Raw genomic sequence first — 26396 nt, 5'->3', positions numbered from 1 at the left:
CGGACCAAAATGCAGCGTGGTTAATTGCATACATCTTTAATAAAGATGAAAACACGAACAGTATACAAAACAATAAACGTGAAAAACCTAAACAGCCTTATCTGGTGCAAACAAACACAGAGACAGGAACAATCACCCACGAAACACTCAAAGAATATGGCTGCCTAAATATGGTTCCCAATCAGAGACAACGATAAACACCTGCCTCTGATTGAAAACCACTCCAGGCAGCCATAGACTTTTCTAGACAACTCTACTAACCACAATCCCATAACCTACAACAAACCCTTAGACAAAACACACCACATAAATAACCCATGTCACACCCTGGCCTGACCAAAATAATAAAGAAAACACAAAATACTAAGACCAGGGCGTGACAACTGCCTAACCCAACCATCTGTATTACTGCCTAACCCTAACCCTTCCATCTGTATTACTGCCTAACCCTAACCCTTCCATCTGTATTACTGCCTAACCCATTCATCTGTATTACTGCCTAACCTATCCATCTGCATTGCTGCCCAACCCTAACCCAACCATCTGTATTACTGCCTAACATATCCATCTGCATTGCTGCCTAACCCTAACCCAACCATCTGTATTACTGCCTAACCCATCCATCTGTATTACTGCCTAATCCAATAATCTGTATTACTGCCTAACCCATTCATCTGTATTACTGCCTAACCCAACCATCTGTATTACTGCCTAACCCTAACCCCTCCATCTGTATTACTGCCTAACCCATCCATCTGTATTACTGCCTAATCCAATCATCTGTATCACTGCCTAACCAATCCATCTGCATTGCTGCCCAACCCTAACCCAACCATCTGTATTACTGCCTAACTCATCCATCTGTATTTCTGCCTAACCCTAACCCAACCATATGTATTACTGCCTAACCCATCCATCTGTATTGCTGCCTAACCCTAACCCAACCATCTGTATTACTGCCTAACCCATTCACCTGTATTACTGCCTAACCTATCCATCTGCATTGCTGCCTAACCCTAACCCAACCATCTGTATTACTGCCTAACCCATCCATCTGTATTGCTGCCTAACCCAACAATCTGTATTACTGCCTAACTCATCCATCTGTATTTCTGCCTAACCCTAACCCATCCATCTGTATTACTGCCTAACCCATCCATCTGTATTACTGCCTAATCCAATAATCTGTATTACTGCCTAACCCATTCATCTGTATTACTGCCTAACCCTAACCCCTCATCTGTATTACTGCCTAACCCATCCATCTGTATTACTGCCTAATCCAATCATCTGTATCACTGCCTAACCAATCCATCTGCATTGCTGCCCAACCCTAACCCAACCATCTGTATTACTGCCTAACTCATCCATCTGTATTTCTGCCTAACCCTAACCCAACCATCTGTATTACTGCCTAACCCATCCATCTGTATTGCTGCCTAACCCTAACCCAATCATCTGTATTACTGCCTAACCCATTCATCTGTATTACTGCCTAACCCATCCATCTGTATTGCTGCCTAACCCTAACCCAACCATCTGTATTACTGCCTAACCCTAACCCTACCATCTGTATTGCTGCCTAACCCTAACCCATCCATCTGTATTGCTGCCTAACCCATCCATCTGTATTACTGCCTAACCCATACATCTGTATTACTGCCTAACCCATCCATATGTATTGCTACCTAACCCTAACCCAACCATCTGTATTACTGCTTAACCCATCCATCTCTATTGCTGCCTAACCAATCCATCTGTATTGCCTAACCCTTCGCTCAGCCTCATCCACATGCTACCTCCCCATCCATCTGTAACCGTGTCTTCCATCCTAGAATAGAACGCAGCAGTATATTCCCACTGCCCCAAAACAACAAGAGGTCAACATGAATGCATATCTACAGGCTGAGATGACAACTGAGATACATGATCATCTGTTTACAGAGAGAAATTATGAGATTAGAACTCTACAGTGTGAAGGTTAACACCCAGTCCTGTATAGAACTCTACAGTGTGAAGGTAACACCTAGTCCTGTATAGAACTCTACAGCGTGAAGGTAACACCCAGTCCTGTATAGAACTCTACAGCGTGAAGGTAACAGCTAGTCCTGTATAGAACTCTACAGTGTGAAGGGTAACACCCAGTCCTGTATAGAACTCTACAGCGTGAAGGTAACACCCAGTCCTGTATAGAACTCTACAGCGTGAAGGTAACAGCTAGTCCTGTATAGAACTCTACAGTGTGAAGGTAACACCCAGTCCTTTATAGAACTCTACAGTGTGAAGGTAACACCTAGTCCTGTATAGAACTCTACAGTGTGAAGGTAACACCCAGTCCTGTATAGAACTCTACAGTGTGAAGGTTAACACCCAGTCCTGTATAGAACTCTACAGCGTGAAGGCAACACCCAGTCCTGTATAGAACTCTACAGCGTGAAGGTTAACACCCAGTCCTGTATAGAACTCTACAGCGTGAAGGTAACACCCAGTCCTGTATAGAACTCTACAGTGTGAAGGTTAACACCCAGTCCTGTATAGAACTCTACAGTGTGAAGGTTAACACCCAGTCCTGTATAGAACTCTACAGCGTGAAGGTAACACCCAGTCCTGTATAGAACTCTACAGTGTGAAAGTAACACCCAGTCCTGTATAGAACTCTACAGTGTGAAGGTTAACACCCAGTCCTGTATAGAACTCTACAGTGTGAAGGTAACACCCAGTCCTGTATAGAACTCTACAGTGTGAAGGTAACACCCAGTCCTGTATAGAACTCTACAGTGTGAAGGTAACACCTAGTCCTGTATAGAACTCTACAGTGTGAAGGTAACACCCAGTCCTGTATAGAACTCTACAGTGTGAAGGTAACACCCAGTCCTGTATAGAACTCTACAGTGTGAAGGTAACACCCAGTCCTGTATAGAACTCTACAGTGTGAAGGTAACACCTAGTCCTGTATAGAACTCTACAGTGTGAAGGTAACACCCAGTCCTGTATAGAACTCTACAGTGTGAAGGTTAACACCCAGTCCTGTATAGAACTCTACCGTGTGAAGGTTAACACCCAGTCCTGTATAGAACTCTACAGTGTGAAGGTAAAACCCAGTCCTGTATAGAACTCTACAGTGTGAAGGTAACACCTAGTCCTGTATAGAACTCTACAGTGTGAAGGTAACACCCAGTCCTGTATAGAACTCTACAGTGTGAAGGTTAACACCCAGTCCTGTATAGAACTCTACAGCGTGAAGGTAACACCCAGTCCTGAATAGAACTCTACAGTGTGAAGGTAACACCCAGTCCTGTATAGAACTCTACAGTGTGAAGGTAACACCCAGTCCTGTATAGAACTCTACAGTGTGAAGGTAACACCTAGTCCTGTATAGAACTCTACAGTGTGAAGGTAACACCCAGTCCTGTATAGAACTCTACAGTGTGAAGGTTAACACCCAGTCCTGTATAGAACTCTACAGTGTGAAGGTTAACACCCAGTCCTGTATAGAACTCTACAGTGTGAAGGTAACACCCAGTCCTGTATAGAACTCTACAGTGTGAAGGTAACACCTAGTCCTGTATAGAACTCTACAGTGTGAAGGTAACACCCAGTCCTGTATAGTACTCTACAGTGTGAAGGTTAACACCCAGTCCTGTATAGAACTCTACAGCGTGAAGGTAACACCCAGTCCTGTATAGAACTCTACAGTGTGAAGGTATGATGTTCTATTTCAAGCTAATTTCTCTATAATTTTGTGCACAAAAGAAAAACGTGTTTACATCACTGTTACTGAGCATTTCTCCTTTGTCAAGATAATCCATCCACCTGACAGGTGTGGCATATCAAGAAGCTGATTAAACAGCAGGATCATTACATAGGTGCACCTGGTGCTGGGGACAGTAAAAGGCCACTCTATGTGCAGTTTTGTCACACAGCACAATGCCACAGATGTCTCAAGTTTTGGAGGAGCGTGAAATTGCATGCTGACTGCAGGAATGTCCACCAGAGAGTTCATTTCTCTACCGTCTCTACCGTGTTCATTTCGAAAACCGTCGTTTTAGAGAATTTGGCAGTACATCCACCTGGCCTCACAACCTTGGACCACATGTAACCACGCCAGCTCTAGTCCCTGTTCTCCCAGCTCCAGCCTCCACTCTGGACCCCCAGCTGTAGTCCCTGTTCTCCCAGCTCCAGCCCCCCCTCTGGACCCCCAGCTCTAGTCCCTGTTCTCCCAGCTCCAGCCCCCCCCCCAGCTCTAGTCCCTGTTCTCCCAGCTCCAGCCTCCCCCCCAGCTCTAGTCCCTGTTCTCCCAGCTCCAGCCCCCCCCCCCCCCCCCCCCCCCCAGCTCTAGTCCCTGTTCTCCGAGCTCCAGCCTCCCCTCTGGACCCCCAGCTCTAGTCCCTGTTCTCCCAGCTCCAGCCTCCCCTCTGGACCCCCAGCTCTAGTCCCTGTTCTCCCAGCTTCAGCCTCCCCTCTGGACCCCCAGCTCTAGTCCCTGTTCTCCCAGCTCCAGCCTCCCCTCTGGACCCCCAGCTCTAGTCCCTGTTCTCCCAGCTCCAGCCTCCCCTCTAGACCCCCAGCTCTAGTCCCTGTTCTCCCAGCTCTAGCCTCCACTCTGGACCCCCAGCTGTAGTCCCTGTTCTCCCAGCTCCAGCCTCCCCTCTGGCCCCCCAGCTCTAGTCCCTGTTCTCCCAGCTCCAGCCCCCCAGCTCTAGTCCCTGTTCTCCGAGCTCCAGCCTCCCCTCTGGACCCCCAGCTCTAGTCCCTGTTCTCCCAGCTCCAGCCTCCCCTCTGGACCCCCAGCTCTGGATCACTGTGGTCATAGTAGAGAATTTCACGCTCCTGTATCTGGCTGAGATAGTTGAGGTCTACTGTAGATACTGTACTCAGGCCAGACACTTGCATTACGAGGCAGACTTGGAAGTCTTTTCTCCATTGTCAAGTGTTGCCCAACCTAAAAACATTAGGCAAACATTATAATTTCATAAATTACATTGGAATTACAAATGATCTGATTCACAGATGTATATTATTGTAATTAAAAAATAGATGCTGTTTATTTTGCCTTTTTGTGAGATGGAACTGTGGACGATAGAGATTTAGGATGTTTGTGTACCATAAATCAGAATGTTGATTGGTTGTGTTCGTTGTGCCATTTATGAAATGAGGATGTTTGATGTGCTTCCTCCCACAGGAGGGTGACTTCCTGGTTCGTACCCACCATGTGGAGTACTGTGACGGGGGCATCCTGGACCCTGATGATGTACTGACTGACCTGGTGGAGGACAGAGACAAGGTAACGATCAACGTTAGGGCCGAGTGCCAAATGCCACCTTATTCCCTATGTAGTGCACTACTTTTGGACAAGGGAAGGTAACAATGATCTACTGTGTAGCTATCAGTGCATTCTTTGGTGACTTCAACCTCGATCACATTTTGGTGGCTTTACCCTCGATCACATTTCGGTGACTTTCCCCTCAATCACATTTCAGTGACTTTACCCTCAATCACATTTCAGTGACTTTACCCCCAATCACATTTCAGTAACTTTACCCCCAATCACATTTCAGTGACTTTACCCTCAATCACATTTCAGTGACTTTACCCCCAATCACATTTCGGTGACTTTACCCCCAATCACATTTCAGTGACTTTAACCTCAATCACATTTTGGTGACTTTACCCTCAATCACATTTCGGTGACTTTACCCCCAATCACATTTCAGTGACTTTACCCCCAATCACATTTCAGTGACTTTAACCTCAATCACATTTTGGTGACTTTACCCCCAATCACATTTCGGTGACTTTAACCTCAATCACATTTTGGTGACTTTACCCCCAATCACATTTTGGTGACTTTAGCTTGCTAGCTACTCCCAGACACACGAGAGAACACCTCACTCTGACCATTTTACTCCCCCTAGCAGAGCTGGTTAGGCTGTTTTCATGTTATCCAGAGTGTTAGTGACTGAAACTGTGCTGCTGGCAACAATTTAATTATGCTTTTTGCCAACTTTTACTGACACCGGCCATATGGGTGTTGAGCGTTGGTAAATTCGTCAGTTATTCTGCGCTCTGGCACACTCAATGAGAGGGCTTGGAAATAGGAGTATATATTACTAATTATTTTTGTTCGTCCTTTATTTAACTAGGCAACAAGATAACCCGAGTGAATTTATCAGCTACGTCTATCAACAGTTGTCGTAGTAACATCATGAACATTGTATTGAGCACACAGAGCATTAGCTAACATTAGGCTATAGCTAGCTAACATTAGGCTATAGCTAGCTAACATTAGGCTATAGCTAGCTAACATTAGGCTATAGCTAGCTAACATTAGGCTATAGCTAGCTAACATTAGGCTATAGCTAGCTAACATTAGGCTATAGCTAGCTAACATTAGGCTATAACTAGCAATGCAAATATGAATAATATCACTACACAGATCACACATGTAACGCTAGCTAGTAACACAATAATTATGAGGCTATATACAGGGGGTACCGGTACAGAGTCAATGTGGAGGCTATATACAGGGGGTACCGGTACAGAGTCAATGTGGAGGCTATATACAGGGGGTACCGGTACAGAGTCAATGTGGAGGCTATATACAGGGGGTACCGGTACAGAGTCAATGTGGAGGCTATATACAGGGGGTACCAGTACAGAGTCAATGTGGAGTCTATATACAGGGGGTACCGGTTCCGAGTCAATGTACAGGTTAGTTGAGGTAGTTTGTACATGTAGGTGGGGGTAAAGTGACTGTGTGCATAGATAATAAACAGTAGCAGCAGTGTAAAAACAAAGGGGGGTGTTAATGTAAATAGTCTGGGTGGCTGGACTATTTAATGGCTGGTCCATTAACTGAAGGTTGGATCCTGATATTATCAGGTACATGGCTGGCCCATTAACTGAAGGTTGGATCCTGATATTATCAGGTACATGGCTGGCCCATTAACTGGAGGTTGGATCCTGATATTATCAGGTACATGGCTGGCCCATTAACTGAAGGTTGGATCCTGATATTATCAGGTACATGGCTGGCCCATTAACTGAAGGTTGGATCCTGATATTATCAGGTACATGGCTGGCCCATTAACTGAAGGTTGGATATTATCAGGTACATGGCTGGCCCATTAACTGAAGGTTGGATATTATCAGGTACATGGCTGGCCCATTAACTGAAGGTTGGATCCTGATATTATCAGGTACATGGCTGGCCCATTAACTGAAGGTTGGATCCTGATATTATCAGGTACATGGCTGGCCCATTAACTGAAGGTTGGATCCTGATATTATCAGGTACATGGCTGGCCCATTAACTGAAGGTTGGATCCTGATATTATCAGGTACATGGCTGGCCCATTAACTGAAGGTTGGATCCTGATATTATCAGGTACATGGCTGGCCCATTAACTGAAGGTTGGATCCTGATATTATCAGGTACATGGCTGGCCCATTAACTGAAGGTTGGATATTATCAGGTACATGGCTGGCCCATTAACTGAAGGTTGGATCCTGATATTATCAGGTACATGGCTGGCCCATTAACTGAAGGTTGGATCCTGATATTATCAGGTACATGGCTGGCCCATTAACTGAAGGTTGGATCCTGATATTATCAGGTACATGGCTGGCCCATTAACTGAAGGTTGGATCCTGATATTATCAGGTACATGGCTGGCCCATTAACTGAAGGTTGGATCCTGATATTATCAGGTACATGGCTGGCCCATTAACTGAAGGTTGGATCCTGATATTATCAGGTACATGGCTGGCCCATTAACTGAAGGTTGGATCCTGATATTATCAGGTACATGGCTGGCCCATTAACTGAAGGTTGGATCCTGATATTATCAGGTACATGGCTGGCCCATTAACTGAAGGTTGGATCCTGATATTATCAGGTACATGGCTGGTCCATTTAGACTGTGTTCACCGGACCGGTCCTCTGCATCGTTCATATTTCTATGTTGACGCTTTATCTCCATTAGCAACAGACACACAGCTTTGGCTGAATGATAGACAGGCAGGCAGGCAGGCAGGCAGAAAGACACACAGCTTTGGCTGAATGATAGACAGGCAGGCAGAAAGGCACACAGCTTTGGATGAATGATAGACAGGCAGGCAGAAAGGCACACAGCTTTGGCTGAATGATAGACAGGCAGGCACAAAGGCACACAGCTTTGGCTGAATGATAGACAGGCAGGCAGAAAGGCACACAGCTTTGGCTGAATGATAGACATGCAGAAGAGACACTTTGGCGGACAGACAGACGGACAGACTGCTTTGGCTGAAAGACAACCGACAAAACCTGACAGACTGTTTTTTGGCTGAACACAATACCTTCCTCTAGCTACTGGGCCAACTGAAAGGCCACTACCTTCCTCTGGCTGCTGGGCCAACTGAAAGGCCACTACCTTCCTCTGGCTGCTGGGCCAACTGAAAGGCCACCCAGCAGTGTACTGAGTCTCTCTGGTGCAGTAATGTTGTCCTTTACCCAGGTTTTAAACGCAGGCGGGTGAGAGGCGTTCGGACAGGCAGGCGGGAGGCGTTCGGACAGGCAGGCGGGAGGCGTTCGGACAGGCAGGCGGGAGGCGTTCAGACAGGCGGGCGGGGAGGCTTTCGGACAGGCAGGCGGGAGGCGTTCAGACAGGCGGGCGGGGAGGCGTTCGGAGAGGCGGGCGGGGAGGCACACGGGCAGGCAGACGGGCATGAAGGCGGGAGGCGTTCTGGCGGGTGGACAGGCGGGCGGGGAGGCACACGGGCAGGCAGACGGGCATGAAGGCGGGAGGCGTTCTGGCGGGTGGACAGGCGGGCGGGGAGGCACACGGGCAGGCAGACGGGCATGAAGGCGGGAGGCGTTCTGGCGGGTGGACAGGCGGGCAGGGGGGGCGGGGAACCTGTAAGGCCATCCTTAACTGGATAACTTAATGCCATTATCCTCAGTAGAATCTCTCAGACATTAAGTCCCAAATAGCACTCTATTCCCTTTATAGTGCACTACTTTTAATGTGTGCCCTGGACAAAAGCAGTGCACTATTTTGGAAAATAGTGTGCCATTTTGGACGAACACCAGGAGCTCCAATCAGATCCGCAGCTTTCTGTAGACTAATTTATATCAGAGGGGAGGAAGGGAGGCTCTTTACCATAAAAGTGACTTTTGCTGCCTGGTAATATTGCAGAACAAGCAGAACCCAGAATTCAAGGTTTTAAAAAGTGGTGTTTAAAAAGTGAATTCTCATTCAACCGTTTAGGCCTAGAGTCCAGGAAGACTAATCAATATCGAGCTTTGCCTTGTAGTCAGGGGATTTCTTAAGAGGAAACTCTACTGGGATGGGCTGCCGCTTTATAATGTACTCTGTACTCATTATGTATTAGGTACTCTGTACTCATTATGTATTATGTACTCTGTACTCATTATGTATTAGATACTCTGTACTCATTATGTATTAGGTACTCTGTACTCATTATGTATTATGTACTCTGTACTCATTATGTATTAGGTACTCTGTACTCATTATGTATTATGTACTCTGTACTCATTATGTATTATGTACTCTGTACTCATTATGTATTATGTACTCTGTACTCATTATGTATTATGTACTCTGTTCTCATTATGTATTATGTACTCTGTACTCATTATGTATTATGTACTCTGTACTCATTATGTATTATGTACTCTGTACTCATTATGTATTATGTACTCTGTAGTCATTATGTATTATGTACTCTGTTCTCATTATGTATTATGTACTCTGTACTCATTATGTATTATGTACTCTGTACTCATGATGTATTAGGTACTCTGTACTCATTATGTATTAGGTACTCTGTACTCATTATGTATTATGTACTCTGTACTCATTATGTGTTATGTACTCTGTACTCATTATGTATTATGTACTCTGTACTCATTATATATTATGTACTCTGTACTCATGATGTATTATGTACTCTGTACTCATTATGTATTATGTACTCTGTACTCATTATGTATTATGTACTCTGTACTCATTATGTATTATGTACTCTGTACTCATTATATATTATGTACTCTGTACTCATGATGTATTATGTACTCTGTACTCATTATGTATTATGTACTCTGTACTCATTATGTATTATGTACTCTGTACTCATTATGTATTATGTACTCTGTACTCATTATGTATTAGGTACTCTGTACTCATTATGTATTATGTACTCTGTACTCATTATGTATTATGTACTCTGTACTCATTATGTATTAGGTACTCTGTACTCATTATGTATTATGTACTCTGTACTCATTATGTATTATGTACTCGGTACTCATTATGTATTAGGTACTCTGTACTCATTAAGTATTAGGTACTCTGTACTCATTATGTATTAGGTACTCTGTACTCATGATGTATTATGTACTCTGTTCTCATTATGTATTATGTACTCTGTACTCATTATGTATTAGGTACTCTGTACTCATTATGTATTATGTACTCTGTACTCATTATGTATTAGGTACTCTGTACTCATTATGTATTATGTACTCTGTACTCATTATGTATTAGGTACTCTGTACTCATTATGTATTAGGTACTCTGTACTCATTATGTATTAGGTACTCTGTACTCATTATGTATTATGTACTCTGTACTCATTATGTATTATGTACTCTGTACTCATTATGTATTAGGTACTCTGTACTCATTATGTATTAGGTACTCTGTACTCATTATGTATTATGTACTCTGTACTCATTATGTATTAGGTACTCTGTACTCATTATATATTATGTACTCTGTACTCATTATGTATTAGGTACTCTGTACTCATGATGTATTAGGTACTCTGTACTCATTATGTATTATGTACTCTGTACTCATTATGTATTATGTACTCTGTACTCATTATGTATTATGTACTCTGTTCTCATTATGTATTATGTACTCTGTACTCATTATGTATTATGTACTCTGTACTCATTATGTATTATGTACTCTGTACTCATTATGTATTATGTACTCTGTAGTCATTATGTATTATGTACTCTGTTCTCATTATGTATTATGTACTCTGTACTCATTATGTATTATGTACTCTGTACTCATGATGTATTAGGTACTCTGTACTCATTATGTATTAGGTACTCTGTACTCATTATGTATTATGTACTCTGTACTCATTATGTGTTATGTACTCTGTACTCATTATGTATTATGTACTCTGTACTCATTATATATTATGTACTCTGTACTCATGATGTATTATGTACTCTGTACTCATTATGTATTATGTACTCTGTACTCATTATGTATTATGTACTCTGTACTCATTATGTATTATGTACTCTGTACTCATTATATATTATGTACTCTGTACTCATGATGTATTATGTACTCTGTACTCATTATGTATTATGTACTCTGTACTCATTATGTATTATGTACTCTGTACTCATTATGTATTATGTACTCTGTACTCATTATGTATTAGGTACTCTGTACTCATGATGTATTATGTACTCTGTACTCATTATGTATTATGTACTCTGTACTCATTATGTATTAGGTACTCTGTACTCATTATGTATTATGTACTCTGTACTCATTATGTATTATGTACTCGGTACTCATTATGTATTAGGTACTCTGTACTCATTATGTATTAGGTACTCTGTACTCATTATGTATTAGGTACTCTGTACTCATGATGTATTATGTACTCTGTTCTCATTATGTATTATGTACTCTGTACTCATTATGTATTAGGTACTCTGTACTCATTATGTATTATGTACTCTGTACTCATTATGTATTAGGTACTCTGTACTCATTATGTATTATGTACTCTGTACTCATTATGTATTAGGTACTCTGTACTCATTATGTATTAGGTACTCTGTACTCATTATGTATTAGGTACTCTGTACTCATTATGTATTATGTACTCTGTACTCATTATGTATTATGTACTCTGTACTCATTATGTATTAGGTACTCTGTACTCATTATGTATTAGGTACTCTGTACTCATTATGTATTATGTACTCTGTACTCATTATGTATTAGGTACTCTGTACTCATTATATATTATGTACTCTGTACTCATTATGTATTAGGTACTCTGTACTCATGATGTATTAGGTACTCTGTACTCATTATGTATTATGTACTCTGTACTCATTATGTATTATGTACTCTGTACTCATTATGTATTAGGTCCTCTGTACTCATTATGTATTATGTACTCTGTACTCATTATGTATTAGGTACTCTGTACTCATTATGTATTAGGTACTCTGTACTCATTATGTATTATGTACTCTGTACTCATTATGTATTAGGTACTCTGTACTCATTATGTATTAGGTACTCTGTACTCATTATGTATTATGTACTCTGTACTCATTATGTATTATGTACTCTGTACTCATTATGTATTAGGTACTCTGTACTCATTATATATTATGTACTCTGTACTCATTATATATTAGGTACTCTGTACTCATGATGTATTAGGTACTCTGTACTCATTATGTATTATGTACTCTGTACTCATTATGTATTATGTACTCTGTACTCATTATGTATTAGGTCCTCTGTACTCATTATGTATTATGTACTCTGTACTCATTATGTATTACGTACTCTGTACTCATTATGTATTAGGTACTCTGTACTCATTATGTATTAGGTACTCTGTACTCATTATGTATTATGTACTCTGTACTCATTATGTATTATGTACTCTGTACTCATTATGTATTATGTACTCTGTACTCATGATGTATTAGGTACTCTGTACTCATTATGTATTATGTACTCTGTACTCATTATGTATTAGGTACTCTGTACTCATTATGTATTAGGTACTCTGTACTCATTATGTATTAGGTACTCTGTACTCATGATGTATTATGTACTCTGTACTCATTATGTATTATGTACTCTGTACTCATTATGTATTAGGTACTCTGTACTCATGATGTATTATGTACTCTATACTCATTATGTATTAGGTACTCTGTACTCATTATGTTTTATGTACTCTGTACTCATTATGTATTATGTACTCTGTACTCATGATGTATTAGGTACTCTGTACTCATTATGTATTATGTACTCTGTACTCATTATGTATTATGTACTCTGTACTCATTATGTATTATGTACTCTGTACTCATTATGTATTAGGTACTCTGTACTCATTATGTATTAGGTACTCTGTACTCATTATGTATTATGTTCTCGGTACTCATTATGTATTAGGTACTCTGTACTCATTATGTATTAGGTACTCTGTACTCATTATGTATTAGGTACTCTGTACTCATTATGTATTATGTACTCTGTACTCATTATGTATTATGTACTCTGTACTCATTATGTATTAGGTACTCTGTACTCATTATGTATTAGATACTCTGTACTCATTATGTATTATGTACTCTGTACTCATTATGTATTAGGTACTCTGTACTCATTATATATTATGTACTCTGTACTCATTATGTATTAGGTACTCTGTACTCATGATGTATTAGGTACTCTGTACTCATTATGTATTATGTACTCTGTACTCATTATGTATTATGTACTCTGTACTCATTATGTATTAGATCCTCTGTACTCATTATGTATTATGTACTCTGTACTCATTATGTATTAGGTACTCTGTACTCATTATGTATTATGTACTCTGTACTCATTATGTATTATGTACTCTGTACTCATTATGTATTAGGTCCTCTGTACTCATTATGTATTATGTACGCTGTACTCATTATGTATTAGGTACTCTGTACTCATTATGTATTATGTACTCTGTACTCATTATGTATTATGTACTCTGTACTCATTATGTATTAGGTACTCTGTACTCATTATGTATTATGTACTCTGTACTCATTATGTATTAGGTACTCTGTACTCATTATGTATTAGGTACTCTGTACTCATTATGTATTAGGTACTCTGTACTCATTATGTATTAGGTACTCTGTACTCATGATGTATTAGGTACTCTGTACTCATTATGTATTATGTACTCTGTACTCATTATGTATTATGTACTCTGTACTCATTATGTATTAGGTACTCTGTACTCATGATGTATTATGTACTCTATACTCATTATGTATTAGGTACTCTGTACTCATTATGTTTTATGTACTCTGTACTCATTATGTATTATGTACTCTGTACTCATGATGTATTAGGTACTCTGTACTCATTATGTATTATGTACTCTGTACTCATTATGTATTATGTACTCTGTACTCATGATGTATTAGGTACTCTGTACTCATTATGTATTATGTACTCTGTACTCATTATGTATTATGTACTCTGTACTCATTATGTATTATGTACTCTGTACTCATTATGTATTAGGTACTCTGTACTCATTATGTATTAGGTACTCTGTACTCATTATGTATTATGTACTCTGTACTCATTATGTATTATGTACTCTGTACTCATTATGTATTATGTACTCTGTACTCATGTATTATGTACTCTGTACTCATTATGTATTATGTACTCTACTCATTATGTATTATGTACTCTGTACTCATGATGTATTAGGTACTCTGTACTCATTATGTATTATGTACTCTGTACTCATTATGTATTATGTACTCTGTACTCCTGATGTATTAGGTACTCTGTACTCATGATGTATTAGGTACTCTGTACTCATTATGTATTAGGTACTCTGTACTCATTATATATTAGGTACTCTGTACTCATTATGTATTAGGTACTCTGTACTCATGATGTATTAGGTACTCTGTACTCATTATATATTAGGTACTCTGTACTCATTATGTATTATGTACTCTGTACTCATTATATATTAGGTACTCTGTACTCATTATGTATTATGTACTCTGTACTCATGATGTATTAGGTACTCTGTACTCATTATGTATTATGTACTCATTGATGGACTGTATTAGGTACTGGACTATGTACTCATTTCACGGAAACATGGACAAATCTCCTCTTCCAGCACCCTGACTCTCACTGGGTGTTTTGAGATTGTCTAGCTAGTAGCTAGTCAGACTGCACTGAATCACTGCTCTACAAATCAACTTGTATCCCAAATAAGTTCTCAGTCAACAGGAACTGACCAGAACAGTCCAAGCTGCCTACGAGAGACGTGGAGCCTGGAGCCTAGAGATGGTTGTGCCGTTGCTATGGTGACCATTATGTTACAACTCCAACATGTTGCCGTACACAGTGTTTGTCCAAGCTGTTGGTTCAGGATCTCTACTACTTACCCATTCTGCTTTTCTGCCTTTTTAGTCTGGTCATTGTTTAGGATTTATCGCTAGTCCACTGGTGCTCTGCTCCCTGCTTAGTTAGAAACACAAGCTGAGACTGTCCCAATCGACGTTCTTTATTTCCTTCAGTTTTAAGAATACAGACACACATGGTGTTCAAATGCATGGTGACAGGTTAATATAGGCTAGTGGGTACGTGATGTTTCCTGTTGATCTAATCTGCTTTTCTGGTGTCTGAGCACTCTGTTACTATACCTGGCCACGCCCACAAGTTAGAGGACAGTTGTATTACCATGCCTAGCCACGCCCACAAGTTAGAGGACAGTCGTATTACTGTATCTGGCCACGCCCACAACGCTCTACCCTGGTTAGAGGACAGTTGTATTACCGTATCTGGTCACGCCCACTGGTTAGAGGACAGTCATATTACCGTATCTGGCCACGCCCACAACACTCTACCCTGGTTAGAGGACAGTCCTATTACCATACCTGGCCACGCCCACAAAACTCTACCCTGGTTAGAGGACAGTCCATTTACCGTATCTGGTCACGCCCACTGGTTAGAGGACAGTCCTATTACCGTATCTGGCCACGCCCACAACACTCTACCCTGGTTAGAGGACAGTTCTATTACTGTACCTGGCCACGCCCACTGGTTAGAGGACAGTCCTATGAGAGAAGGAGAGGTATGCAGGTTTCGTAATGTGTATATTAGAGACTGACTGGGGGAGGTATGCAGGTTTCATTATGTGTATGTTAGAGTAGAGACTGGCTGGGGGAGGTATGCAGGTTTCATTATGTGTATATTAGAGTAGAGACTGGCTGGGGGAGGTATGCAGGTTATGTGTATATTAGAGTAGAGACTGACTGGGGGAGGTATGCAGGTTTCATTATGTGTATATTAGAGTAGAGACTGACTGGGGGAGGTATGCAGGTTATGTGTATATTAGAGACTGACTGGGGGAGGTATGCAGGTTATGTGTATATTAGAGTAGAGACTGACTGGGGGAGGTATGCAGGTTATGTGTATATTAGAGTAGAGACTGACTGGGGGAGGTATGCAGGTTTCATTATGTGTATATTAGAGTAGAGACTGGCTGGGGGAGGTATGCAGGTTTAATTATGTGTATATTAGAGACTGGCTGGGGGAGGTATGCAGGTTTCATTATTTGTATATTAGAGTAGAGACTGACTGGGGGAGGTATGCAGGTTATGTGTATATTAGAGTAGAGACTGGCTGGGGGAGGTATGCAGGTTTCATTATGTGTATATTAGAGACTGACTGGGGGAGGTATGCAGGTTATGTGTATATTAGAGTAGAGACTGACTGGGGGAGGTATGCAGGTTTCATTATGTGTATATTAGAGTAGAGACTGACTGGGGGAGGTATGCAGGTTTCATTATGTGTATATTAGAGTAGAGACTGGCTGGGGGAAGTATGCAGGTTTCATTATGTGTATATTAGAGTAGAGACTGGCTGGGGGAGCTATGCAGGTTTCATTATGTGTATATTAGAGTAGAGACTGACTGGGGGAGGTATGCAGGTTTCATTATGTGTATATTAGAGTAGAGACTGACTGGGGGAGGTATGCAGGTTTCATTATGTGTATATTAGAGACTGGCTGGGGGAGGTATGCAGGTTTCATTATGTGTATATTAGAGTAGAGACTGGCTGGGGGAGGTATGCAGGTTATGTGTATATTAGAGTAGAGACTGGCTGGGGAAGGTATGCAGGTTTAATTATGTGTATATTAGAGACTGTCTGGGGGGGTATGCAGGTTTCATTATGTGTATATTAGAGTAGAGACTGACTGGGGGAGGTATGCAGGTTATGTGTATATTAGAGTAGAGACTGGCTGGGGGAGGTATGCAGGTTTCATTATGTGTATATTAGAGACTGACTGGGGGAGGTATGCAGGTTTCATTATGTGTATATTAGAGTAGAGACTGGCTGGGGGAGGTATACAGGTTTCATTATGTGTATATTAGAGACTGGCTGGGGGAGGTATGCAGGTTTCATTATGTGTATATTAGAGTAGAGACTGGCTGGGGGAGGTATGCAGGTTTCATTATGTGTATATTAGAGACTGACTGGGGGAGGTATGCAGGTTATATGTATATTAGAGTAGAGACTGACTGGGGGAGGTATGCAGGTTTCATTATGTGTATATTAGAGTAGAGACTGACTGGGGGAGGTATGCAGGTTTCATTATGTGTATATTAGAGTAGAGACTGACTGGGGGAGGTATGCAGGTTTCATTATGTGTATATTAGAGTAGAGACTGGCTGGGGGAGGTATGCAGGTTTCATTATGTGTATATTAGAGTAGAGACTGACTGGGGGGGTATGCAGGTTTCATTATGTGTATATTAGAGTAGAGACTGACTGGGGGAGGTATGCAGGTTTCATTATGTGTATATTAGAGTAGAGACTGACTGGGGGAGGTATGCAGGTTTCATTATGTGTATATTAGAGACTGACTGGGGGAGGTATGCAGGTTATGTGTATATTAGAGTAGAGACTGACTGGGGGAGGTATGCAGGTTATGTGTATATTAGAGTAGAGACTGGCTGGGGGAGGTATGCAGGTTTCATTATGTGTATATTAGAGTAGAGACTGACTGGGGGAGGTATGCAGGTTATGTGTATGTTAGAGACTGACTGGGGGAGGTATGACCCGTATGTATGCTAGTAGATGATCTAAAAGAGACTCATAACAAACCAAAATGGGTGAATGGATGTAGCCTAGTGTCACGAACCTCGCCGAGGTTGGTGCCTCTTCCTGTTCGGGCGGTGCTCGGCGGTCGTCGTCGCCGGCCTATTAGCTGCCATCGATTCCCTTTCCGTTTGTTTTGGGTTATTGGTTAATTGGGTACACCTGTTTTGTATTAGGATTTGTTTGTAGGGTATTTTAGGGCACTAGGCCCGCTGGGTATTTGTGCGGGCTTGTTTTTTGTTACTCTGTGTTTTGTTGGTGTGATTTATTATTGTATTTATTCTCCGGACTGTTTAGTCCTGTTGTTTTGGACTAGCAACGTATTTACGCCCTGTGTGTTGGCGTGACTGTTTTTGTTGCGCTGGGGAATAAATCTGAGGAAAACGACTGAACCCTGCTCTCTGCGCCTGATTCCACCCACCACACCTAGTAGATCGTAACAGAAGCCCGCACCACCTGAAATGGAGTCAGCAGGAGCAGCGACCACTCCTCTCCCCACTATGGAGGAGCGCGTTCATCACCATACAGCTGTCCTCCATCGGATTGGTACCGCGATGGACCAGATGATGGAGAGGATGGAACGATGGGAGCGGAGTGGTCTCCCGACATCTACCCCAGCTCCCCCACTCCCGACACCACCTACTCCACCTACATCGTCCTCTGGGTCCGGCGCACTACGTCTCTCCCCCCCGAGGGAGTACGATGGAGCGGCTGCTGGGTGCCAGGGATTTTTGCTCCAGCTGGAGCTCTACCTGGCTACCGTGCGTCCGGCTCCCTCGGGTGAGGAGAGTGTGAGCCTCCTCGTCTCCTGTTTAACGGGCAGGGCCTTGGACTGGGCTAACGCAGTCTGGAACAGTCCAGACTCAGCTCGGGACAACTACCTGGAGTTCACTCGCCGTTTCCGAGCAGTGTTCGATCATCCACCAGAGGGTAAAGCGGCGGGTGAGCGACTGTTCCACCTCAGACAGGAGACGAGGAGCGTGCAGTACTTCGCGTTGGAGTTTAGGACCCTAGCTGCTGGTGCTGGGTGGAATGACAGGGCCCTGATGGACCATTACCGGTGTAGTCTCCGGGAGGACGTCCGCCGGGAGCTGGCTTGCAGGGACACAACTCTCTCCCTGGATGAACTAATAGACATGTCTATTCGATTGGACAACCTGCTAGCTGCCCGCGGGCGTTCAGAAGGGGTCCTGTTAATTCCACCGTCCAGCTCTCCCACTCCCACTCCGATGGAGTTGGGAGGAGCTGCATCTAGGGGGATCAGAGGGGGCTCCTCCTGCTCCTATTGTGGACGGAGAGGACACACTTCGGACCGGTGTTGGAGGAGTCCCTCTGGGAGTCGAGATGGTCGGCAGAGCGCTCCTCGGCCACCCCAGGTGAGTAAGCACCAAACTCACCCAGAGCTCCCTGTTGGTCACATGTTTTTGTTAATTTTTTTCCCTGCATTTTTCCCCTCTCTTCAGCATAAGGCGCTAGTCGATTCAGGCGCAGCTGTGAGCTTTATGGATCGTGGACTCGCCCGTAAATTGGGTATTCCGTTAGTGCAGATAGACCCACCTGTCCCCGTGCACTCCTTAGATAGCCGACCGCTAGGGTCAGGGCTGGTCAGGGAGGCCACGATTCCGCTGGACATGGTAACGCAGGGGAATCATAGGGAGAGGATCAGTTTCTACCTTATTGATTCACCTGGGTTTCCGGTGGTGTTGGGGGTTCCCTGGCTGGCTATTCACAATCCCCTTATTTCCTGGAAACAGGGGGCTCTTAAGGGGTGGTCAGACGAGTGTTCAGAGAGGTGTTTAGGAGTTTCCATCGGTGCCACGACGGTGGAGAGTCCAGACCAGGTTTCCACCGTGCGCATTCCCCCAGAATATGCCGATTTGGCTATCGCTTTTAGTAAGAGTAAAGCGACCAAATTACCACCCCATCGACGGTGGGATTGCGTGATAAACCTCCTGGAGAACGCTGCACTTCCCCGGAGTCATGTGTACCCACTGTCACAGGAGGAGACGTTGGCTATGGAAACATATGTCACGGAAGCTCTGAGACAGGGGTACATTCGGCCCTCCATGTCACCCGTCTCCTCAAGTTTCTTTTTTGTGAGGAAAAAGGAGGGAGGTCTGCGTCCGTGCATTGATTATCGAGGTCTCAATTCGATCACAGTGGGTTTTAGTTATCCGCTACCTCTCATCGCTACGGCGGTGGAATCATTCCACGGAGCGCGTTTCTTCACAAAACTGGACCTCAGGAGCGCGTATAATCTGGTGCGTATTCGGGGAGGAGACGAGTGGAAAACAGCGTTTAGTACCACATCAGGCCACTATGAGTACCTCGTCATGCCGTATGGGTTGAAAAATGCTCCAGCCGTCTTTCAATCCTTTGTAGATGAGATTCTCAGGGACTTGCACGGGCAGGGTGTGGTAGTCTATATTGATGACATCTTGATTTATTCTGCCACACGCGCCGCGCATGTTTCCCTGGTGCGCAAGGTTCTTGGGCGACTGCTGGAGCATGACCTATACGTCAAGGCTGAGAAATGTGTGTTTTCCAAACCAGCCGTTTCCTTCCTGGGTTATCGCATTTCCAGCTCGGGGATGATGATGGAGTGTGACCGCGTTAATGCCGTGCGTAATTGGCCGACTCCGACCACGGTAAAGGAGGTGCAGCGGTTTTTAGGGTTTGCCAATTACTACCGGAGGTTTATCCGGGGTTTTGGCCAAGTAGCGGCGCCCATTACCTCACTGCTGAAGGGAGGGCCGGTGCGTTTGCGGTGGTCAGCAGAGGCTGATGGAGCCTTCAACCAGTTGAAGGCACTGTTCACTGGGGCTCCCGTGTTGGCGCATCCGGACCCTTCGTTAGCATTCATAGTGGAGGTGGATGCGTCCGAGGCTGGGGTTGGAGCCGTGCTGTCTCAGCGCTCGGGTACGCCACCGAAGCTCCGTCCCTGCGCTTTCTTTTCTAAGAAGCTGGGTCCGGCAGAGCGGAACTATGATGTGGGGGACCGGGAGTTACTAGCTATGGTAAAGGCCCTGAAGGTGTGGAGACACTGGCTAGAGGGGGCTAAACACCCTTTTCTCATCTGGACTGATCACCGTAATCTGGAGTATATTCGTGCAGCGAGGAGACTGAATCCGCGCCAGGCTAGGTGGGCCATGTTCTTTACACGTTTTAGATTTACGATCTCTTACAGACCAGGTTCCCTCAACACTAAGGCCGACGCGCTGTCCCGTCTCTATGACACTGAGGACCGGTCTATCGAACCCACTCCCATCCTTCCTGCTTCTCGGCTGGTGGCCCCAGTGGTATGGGAGGTGGACGCGGACATCGAGCGGGCGTTGAGGGTTGAACCTGCGCCTGCACAGTGTCCGACTGGCAGAAGTTACGTACCGCTTGGTGTTCGTGATAAGTTGATTCGGTGGGCTCACACACTACCGTCTGCGGGTCATCCGGGGATCGATAGGACAGTGCGGGGTCTTAGAGGGAAATACTGGTGGCCCACCTTAGCTAGGGATGTGAGGCTCTATGTCTCTTCCTGTTCGGTATGCGCCCAGAGTAAGGCTCCTAGGCACCTTCCTAGAGGGAAGTTACAGCCCCTCCCGATTCCACAACGGCCATGGTCCCATCTCTCGGTAGATTTCCTTACTGATCTTCCCCCTTCTCAGGGGAACACTACCGTTCTGGTCGTTGTGGATCGGTTCTCTAAGTCCTGCCGTCTCCTTCCATTGCCTGGTCTCCCTACGGCCCTACAGACTGCAGAGGCTCTTTTTACCCACGTCTTCCGGCACTATGGGGTCCCAGAGGATATCGTCTCCGATCGGGGTCCCCAGTTCACATCTCGGGTTTGGAAGGCGTTTATGGAGCGTCTGGGGATCTCGGTCAGCCTTACCTCTGGTTATCACCCCGAAAGTAATGGGCAGGTAGAGAGAGTAAACCAGGAAGTGGGCAGGTTTCTGAGGTCGTATTGCCAGGACCGGCCAGGAGAATGGGCAAGGTACGTCCCATGGGCAGAGTTAGCCCAGAATTCTCTTCGGCATTCGTCCACGAATATGTCGCCATTCGAATGTGTACTGGGTTACCAGCCGGTCCTGGCTCCGTGGCATCAGAGTCAGACCGAGGCTCCTGCGGTGGAGGAGTGGGTACAGCGCTCTAGAGAGACCTGGCGGGCAGTCCAGGATTCTCTCAGGCAGGCCAGTGAACGGCAGAAGAGAGACGCTGACCGCCACCGCAGTGAGGCCCCGGTGTTCGCACCAGGGGACAGGGTCTGGCTCTCGACCCGAAACCTGTCCCTCCGCCTGCCCTGCCGGAAGCTGGGGCCGCAGTGTGTGGGGCCATTTAAAGTCCTGAGGAGGATAAACGAGGTGTGTTATAGATTGCAACTTCCCTCTTATTATCGTATTAACCCCTCGTTTCATGTGTCTCTCCTCAGGCCGGTGGTAGCTGGTCCCCTACAAGACAGTGAGGTACCGGAGGTCCCTCCACCCCCTCTGGACATTGAGGGGTCCCCGGCGTACACAGTACGAGCTATTCTGGACTCGAGACGCCGGGTGAGGGGCCTGCAGTACCTCGTGGACTGGGAGGGGTACGGTCCGGAGGAGAGGTGCTGGGTACCGGGGAGGGACATTTTAGATCCTTCCCTCTTGAGGGATTTCCATCGCCTCCACCCGGATCGCCCTGCGCCTCGTCCTCCGGGTCGTCCTCGAGGCCGGGGTCGGCGCGCTGCGGGAGCCGCGCATCAGGGGGGGGGTACTGTCACGAACCTCGCCGAGGTTGGTGCCTCTTCCTGTTCGGGCGGTGCTCGGCGGTCGTCGTCGCCGGCCTATTAGCTGCCATCGATTCCCTTTCCGTTTGTTTTGGGTTATTGGTTAATTGGGTACACCTGTTTTGTATTAGGATTTGTTTGTAGGGTATTTTAGGGCACTAGGCCCGCTGGGTATTTGTGCGGGCTTGTTTTTTGTTACTCTGTGTTTTGTTGGTGTGATTTATTATTGTATTTATTCTCCGGACTGTTTAGTCCTGTTGTTTTGGACTAGCAACGTATTTACGCCCTGTGTGTTGGCGTGACTGTTTTTGTTGCGCTGGGGAATAAATCTGAGGAAAACGACTGAACCCTGCTCTCTGCGCCTGATTCCACCCACCACACCTAGTAGATCGTAACACCTAGTTTTGATCGGTGCGCTCTGAAGGTTTGTCTGTGAGTCTACAGAAAAAGCAGAATATCCTTACAGGGAGATCCTTGCCGTGTTTTGATGAACGTGTTGAACTGAAGATGAGATGAATGAACTAAAGCCAGGTGAAATGATCCTATTGGCTGTGTCAGGTGACCATATAGAGCTGCTCTGTGTGCTCCTCAGCCGTTCTCTGTCTTTCTAGTTGCTGTAAGAGGGTGACATCTGGTTGGAGAGCATTACGTTCTTAACACCCTTAAGATTGGCTCCACTTTCTCTGAGCTTTCTTATAACCCCCTGAACAGGCTGCATCCCAAATGGAACCCTGTTACCTGGCTTAGGGTTCCAAATGGAACATTGTTACCTGGCTGGGTCCCAAATGGAACATTGTTACCTGGCTGGGTCCCAAATGGAACCCCGTTACCTGACTGGGTCCCAAAAGGAACCCCGTTACCTGACTGGGTCCCAAAAGGAACCCCGTTACCTGGCTGGGTCCCAAATGGAACCCCGTTACCTGACTGGGTCCCAAAAGGAACCCCGTTACCTGACTGGGTCCCAAAAGGAACCCCGTTACCTGACTGGGTTCCAAAAGGAACCCTGTTACCTGACTGGGTCCCAAATGGAACCCCGTTACCTGACTGGGTCCCAAATGGAACCCCGTTACCTGACTGGGTCCCAAAAGGAACCCCGTTACCTGACTGGGTCCCAAATGGAACCCCGTTACCTGACTGGGTCCCAAATGGAACCCCGTTACCTGACTGGGTCCCAAAAGGAACCCCGTTACCTGACTGGGTCCCAAATGGAACCCCGTTACCTGACTGGGTCCCAAATGGAACCCCGTTACCTGACTGGGTCCCAAATGGAACCCCGTTACCTGACTGGGTCCCAAATGGAACCCCGTTACCTGACTGGGTCCCAAATGGAACCCCGTTACCTGACTGGGTCCCAAATGGAACCCCGTTACCTGACTGGGTCCCAAATGGAACCCCGTTACCTGACTGGGTCCCAAATGGAACCCCGTTACCTGACTGGGTCCCAAATGGAACCCCGTTACCTGACTGGGTCCCAAATGGAACCCCGTTACCTGACTGGGTCCCAAATGGAACCCCGTTACCTGACTGGGTCCCAAATGGAACCCCGTTACATGACTGGGTCCCAAATGGAACCCCGTTACCTGACTGGGTCCCAAATGGAACCCCGTTACCTGACTGGGTCCCAAATGGAACCCCGTTACCTGGCTGGGTTCCAAATGGAACCCCGTTACCTGACTGGGTCCCAAATGGAACCCCGTTACCTGACTGGGTCCCAAATGGAACCCCGTTACCTGACTGGGTCCCAAATGGAACCCCGTTACCTGACTGGGTCCCAAAAGGAACCCCGTTACCTGACTGGGTCCCAAATGGAACCCCGTTACCTGACTGGGTCCCAAATGGAACCCCGTTACCTGACTGGGTCCCAAAAGGAACCCCGTTACCTGACTGGGTCCCAAATGGAACCCCGTTACCTGACTGGGTCCCAAATGGAACCCCGTTACCTGACTGGGTCCCAAATGGAACCCCGTTACCTGACTGGGTCCCAAATGGAACCCCGTTACCTGACTGGGTCCCAAATGGAACCCCGTTACCTGACTGGGTCCCAAATGGAACCCCGTTACCTGACTGGGTCCCAAATGGAACCCCGTTACCTGACTGGGTCCCAAATGGAACCCCGTTACCTGACTGGGTCCCAAATGGAACCCCGTTACCTGACTGGGTCCCAAATGGAACCCCGTTACCTGACTGGGTCCCAAATGGAACCCCGTTACCTGACTGGGTCCCAAATGGAACCCCGTTACCTGACTGAGTCCCAAATGGAACCCCGTTACCTGACTGGGTCCCAAATGGAACCCCGTTACCTGACTGGGTCCCAAATGGAACCCCGTTACCTGACTGGGTCCCAAATGGAACCCCGTTACCTGACTGGGTCCCAAATGGAACCCCGTTACCTGACTGGGTCCCAAATGGAACCCCGTTACCTGACTGGGTCCCAAATGGAACCCCGTTACCTGACTGGGTCCCAAATGGAACCCCGTTACCTGACTGGGTCCCAAATGGAACCCCGTTACCTGACTGGGTCCCAAATGGAACCCCGTTACCTGACTGGGTCCCAAATGGAACCTGTTACCTACAGTTGAAGTTGAAGTTTACATACACCTCAGCCAAATACATTTAAACTCAGTTTTTCACAATTCCTGACATTTAATCCCAGTAAAAATTCCCTGTTTTAGGTCAGTTAGGATCACCACTTTATTTTAAGAATGTGAAATGTCAGAATAATAGTAGAGAGAATGATTTATTTCAGCTTTTATTTCTTTCATCACATTCCCAGTGGGTCAGAAGTTTACATAAACTCAATTAGTATTTGGTAGCATTGCCTTTAAATTATTTAACTTGGGTCAAACGTTTCGGGTAGCCTTCCACAAGCTTCACACAATAAGTTGAGTGAATTGTGGCCCATTCCTCCTGACACAGCTGGTGTAACGGAGTCAGGTTTGTAGGCCTCCTTGTTCGAACACGTTTTTTCAGTTCTGCCCACACATTTTCTATAGGATTGAGGTCAGGGCTTTGTGATGGCCACTCCAATACCTTGACTTTGTTGTCCTTAAGCCATTTTGCCACAACTTTGGAAGTATGCTTGGGGTCATTGTCCATTTGGAAGATCCATTTGCGACCAAGCTTTAACTTCCTGACTGATGTTTTGAGATGTTGCTTCAACATATCCACATCATTTTCCTCCCTCATGATGCCATCTATTTTGTAAAGTGCACCAGTCCCTCCTGCAGGGAGGCGCTATGTAGGGACACGGGCTGCTATGTAGGGACACGGGCCGCTATGTAGGGACACGGGGTCGGTATGTAGGAACACGGGTCGCTATGTAGGAACACGGGGGCACTATGTAGGGACACGGGTCGCTATGTAGGAACACAGGGGCACTATGTAGGGACACGGGTCGCTATGTAGGAACACGGGGGCACTATGTAGGGACACGGGTCGCTATGTAGGGACACGGGGGCACTATGTAGGGACACGGGTCGCTATGTAGGAACACGGGTCGCTATGTAGGAACACGGGTCGCTATGTAGGGACACGGGGGCACTATGTAGGGACACGGGGCGCTATGCAGGAACACGGGGGCACTATGTAGGGACACGGGGTCGCTATGTAGGGACGCGGGGGCACTATGTAGGGACACGGGGGCGCTATGTAGGGACA

General features: G+C 45.4%; 1 protein-coding gene across 4 annotated transcripts in view; it reads left to right on the top strand.

Moving 5' to 3' along the window:
- Positions 1-26396, top strand: part of pard3bb (par-3 family cell polarity regulator beta b) — a 288351-nt gene that overhangs the window by 29620 nt on the left and 232335 nt on the right. For all 4 annotated transcript variants that reach the window (XM_036975336.1, XM_036975337.1, XM_036975335.1 and 1 more), the window contains one exon: positions 5183-5284. In XM_036975336.1, the coding sequence (XP_036831231.1) occupies positions 5183-5284 (102 nt within the window). The remainder of the gene's footprint in view (positions 1-5182; positions 5285-26396) is intronic.

Source organism: Oncorhynchus mykiss, chromosome 3 (assembly GCF_013265735.2).
Source record: "Oncorhynchus mykiss isolate Arlee chromosome 3, USDA_OmykA_1.1, whole genome shotgun sequence".
In the NCBI taxonomy this organism is placed as follows: Eukaryota; Metazoa; Chordata; class Actinopteri; order Salmoniformes; family Salmonidae; genus Oncorhynchus; species Oncorhynchus mykiss.
This window is presented reverse-complemented; position numbering and strand designations above follow the sequence as displayed.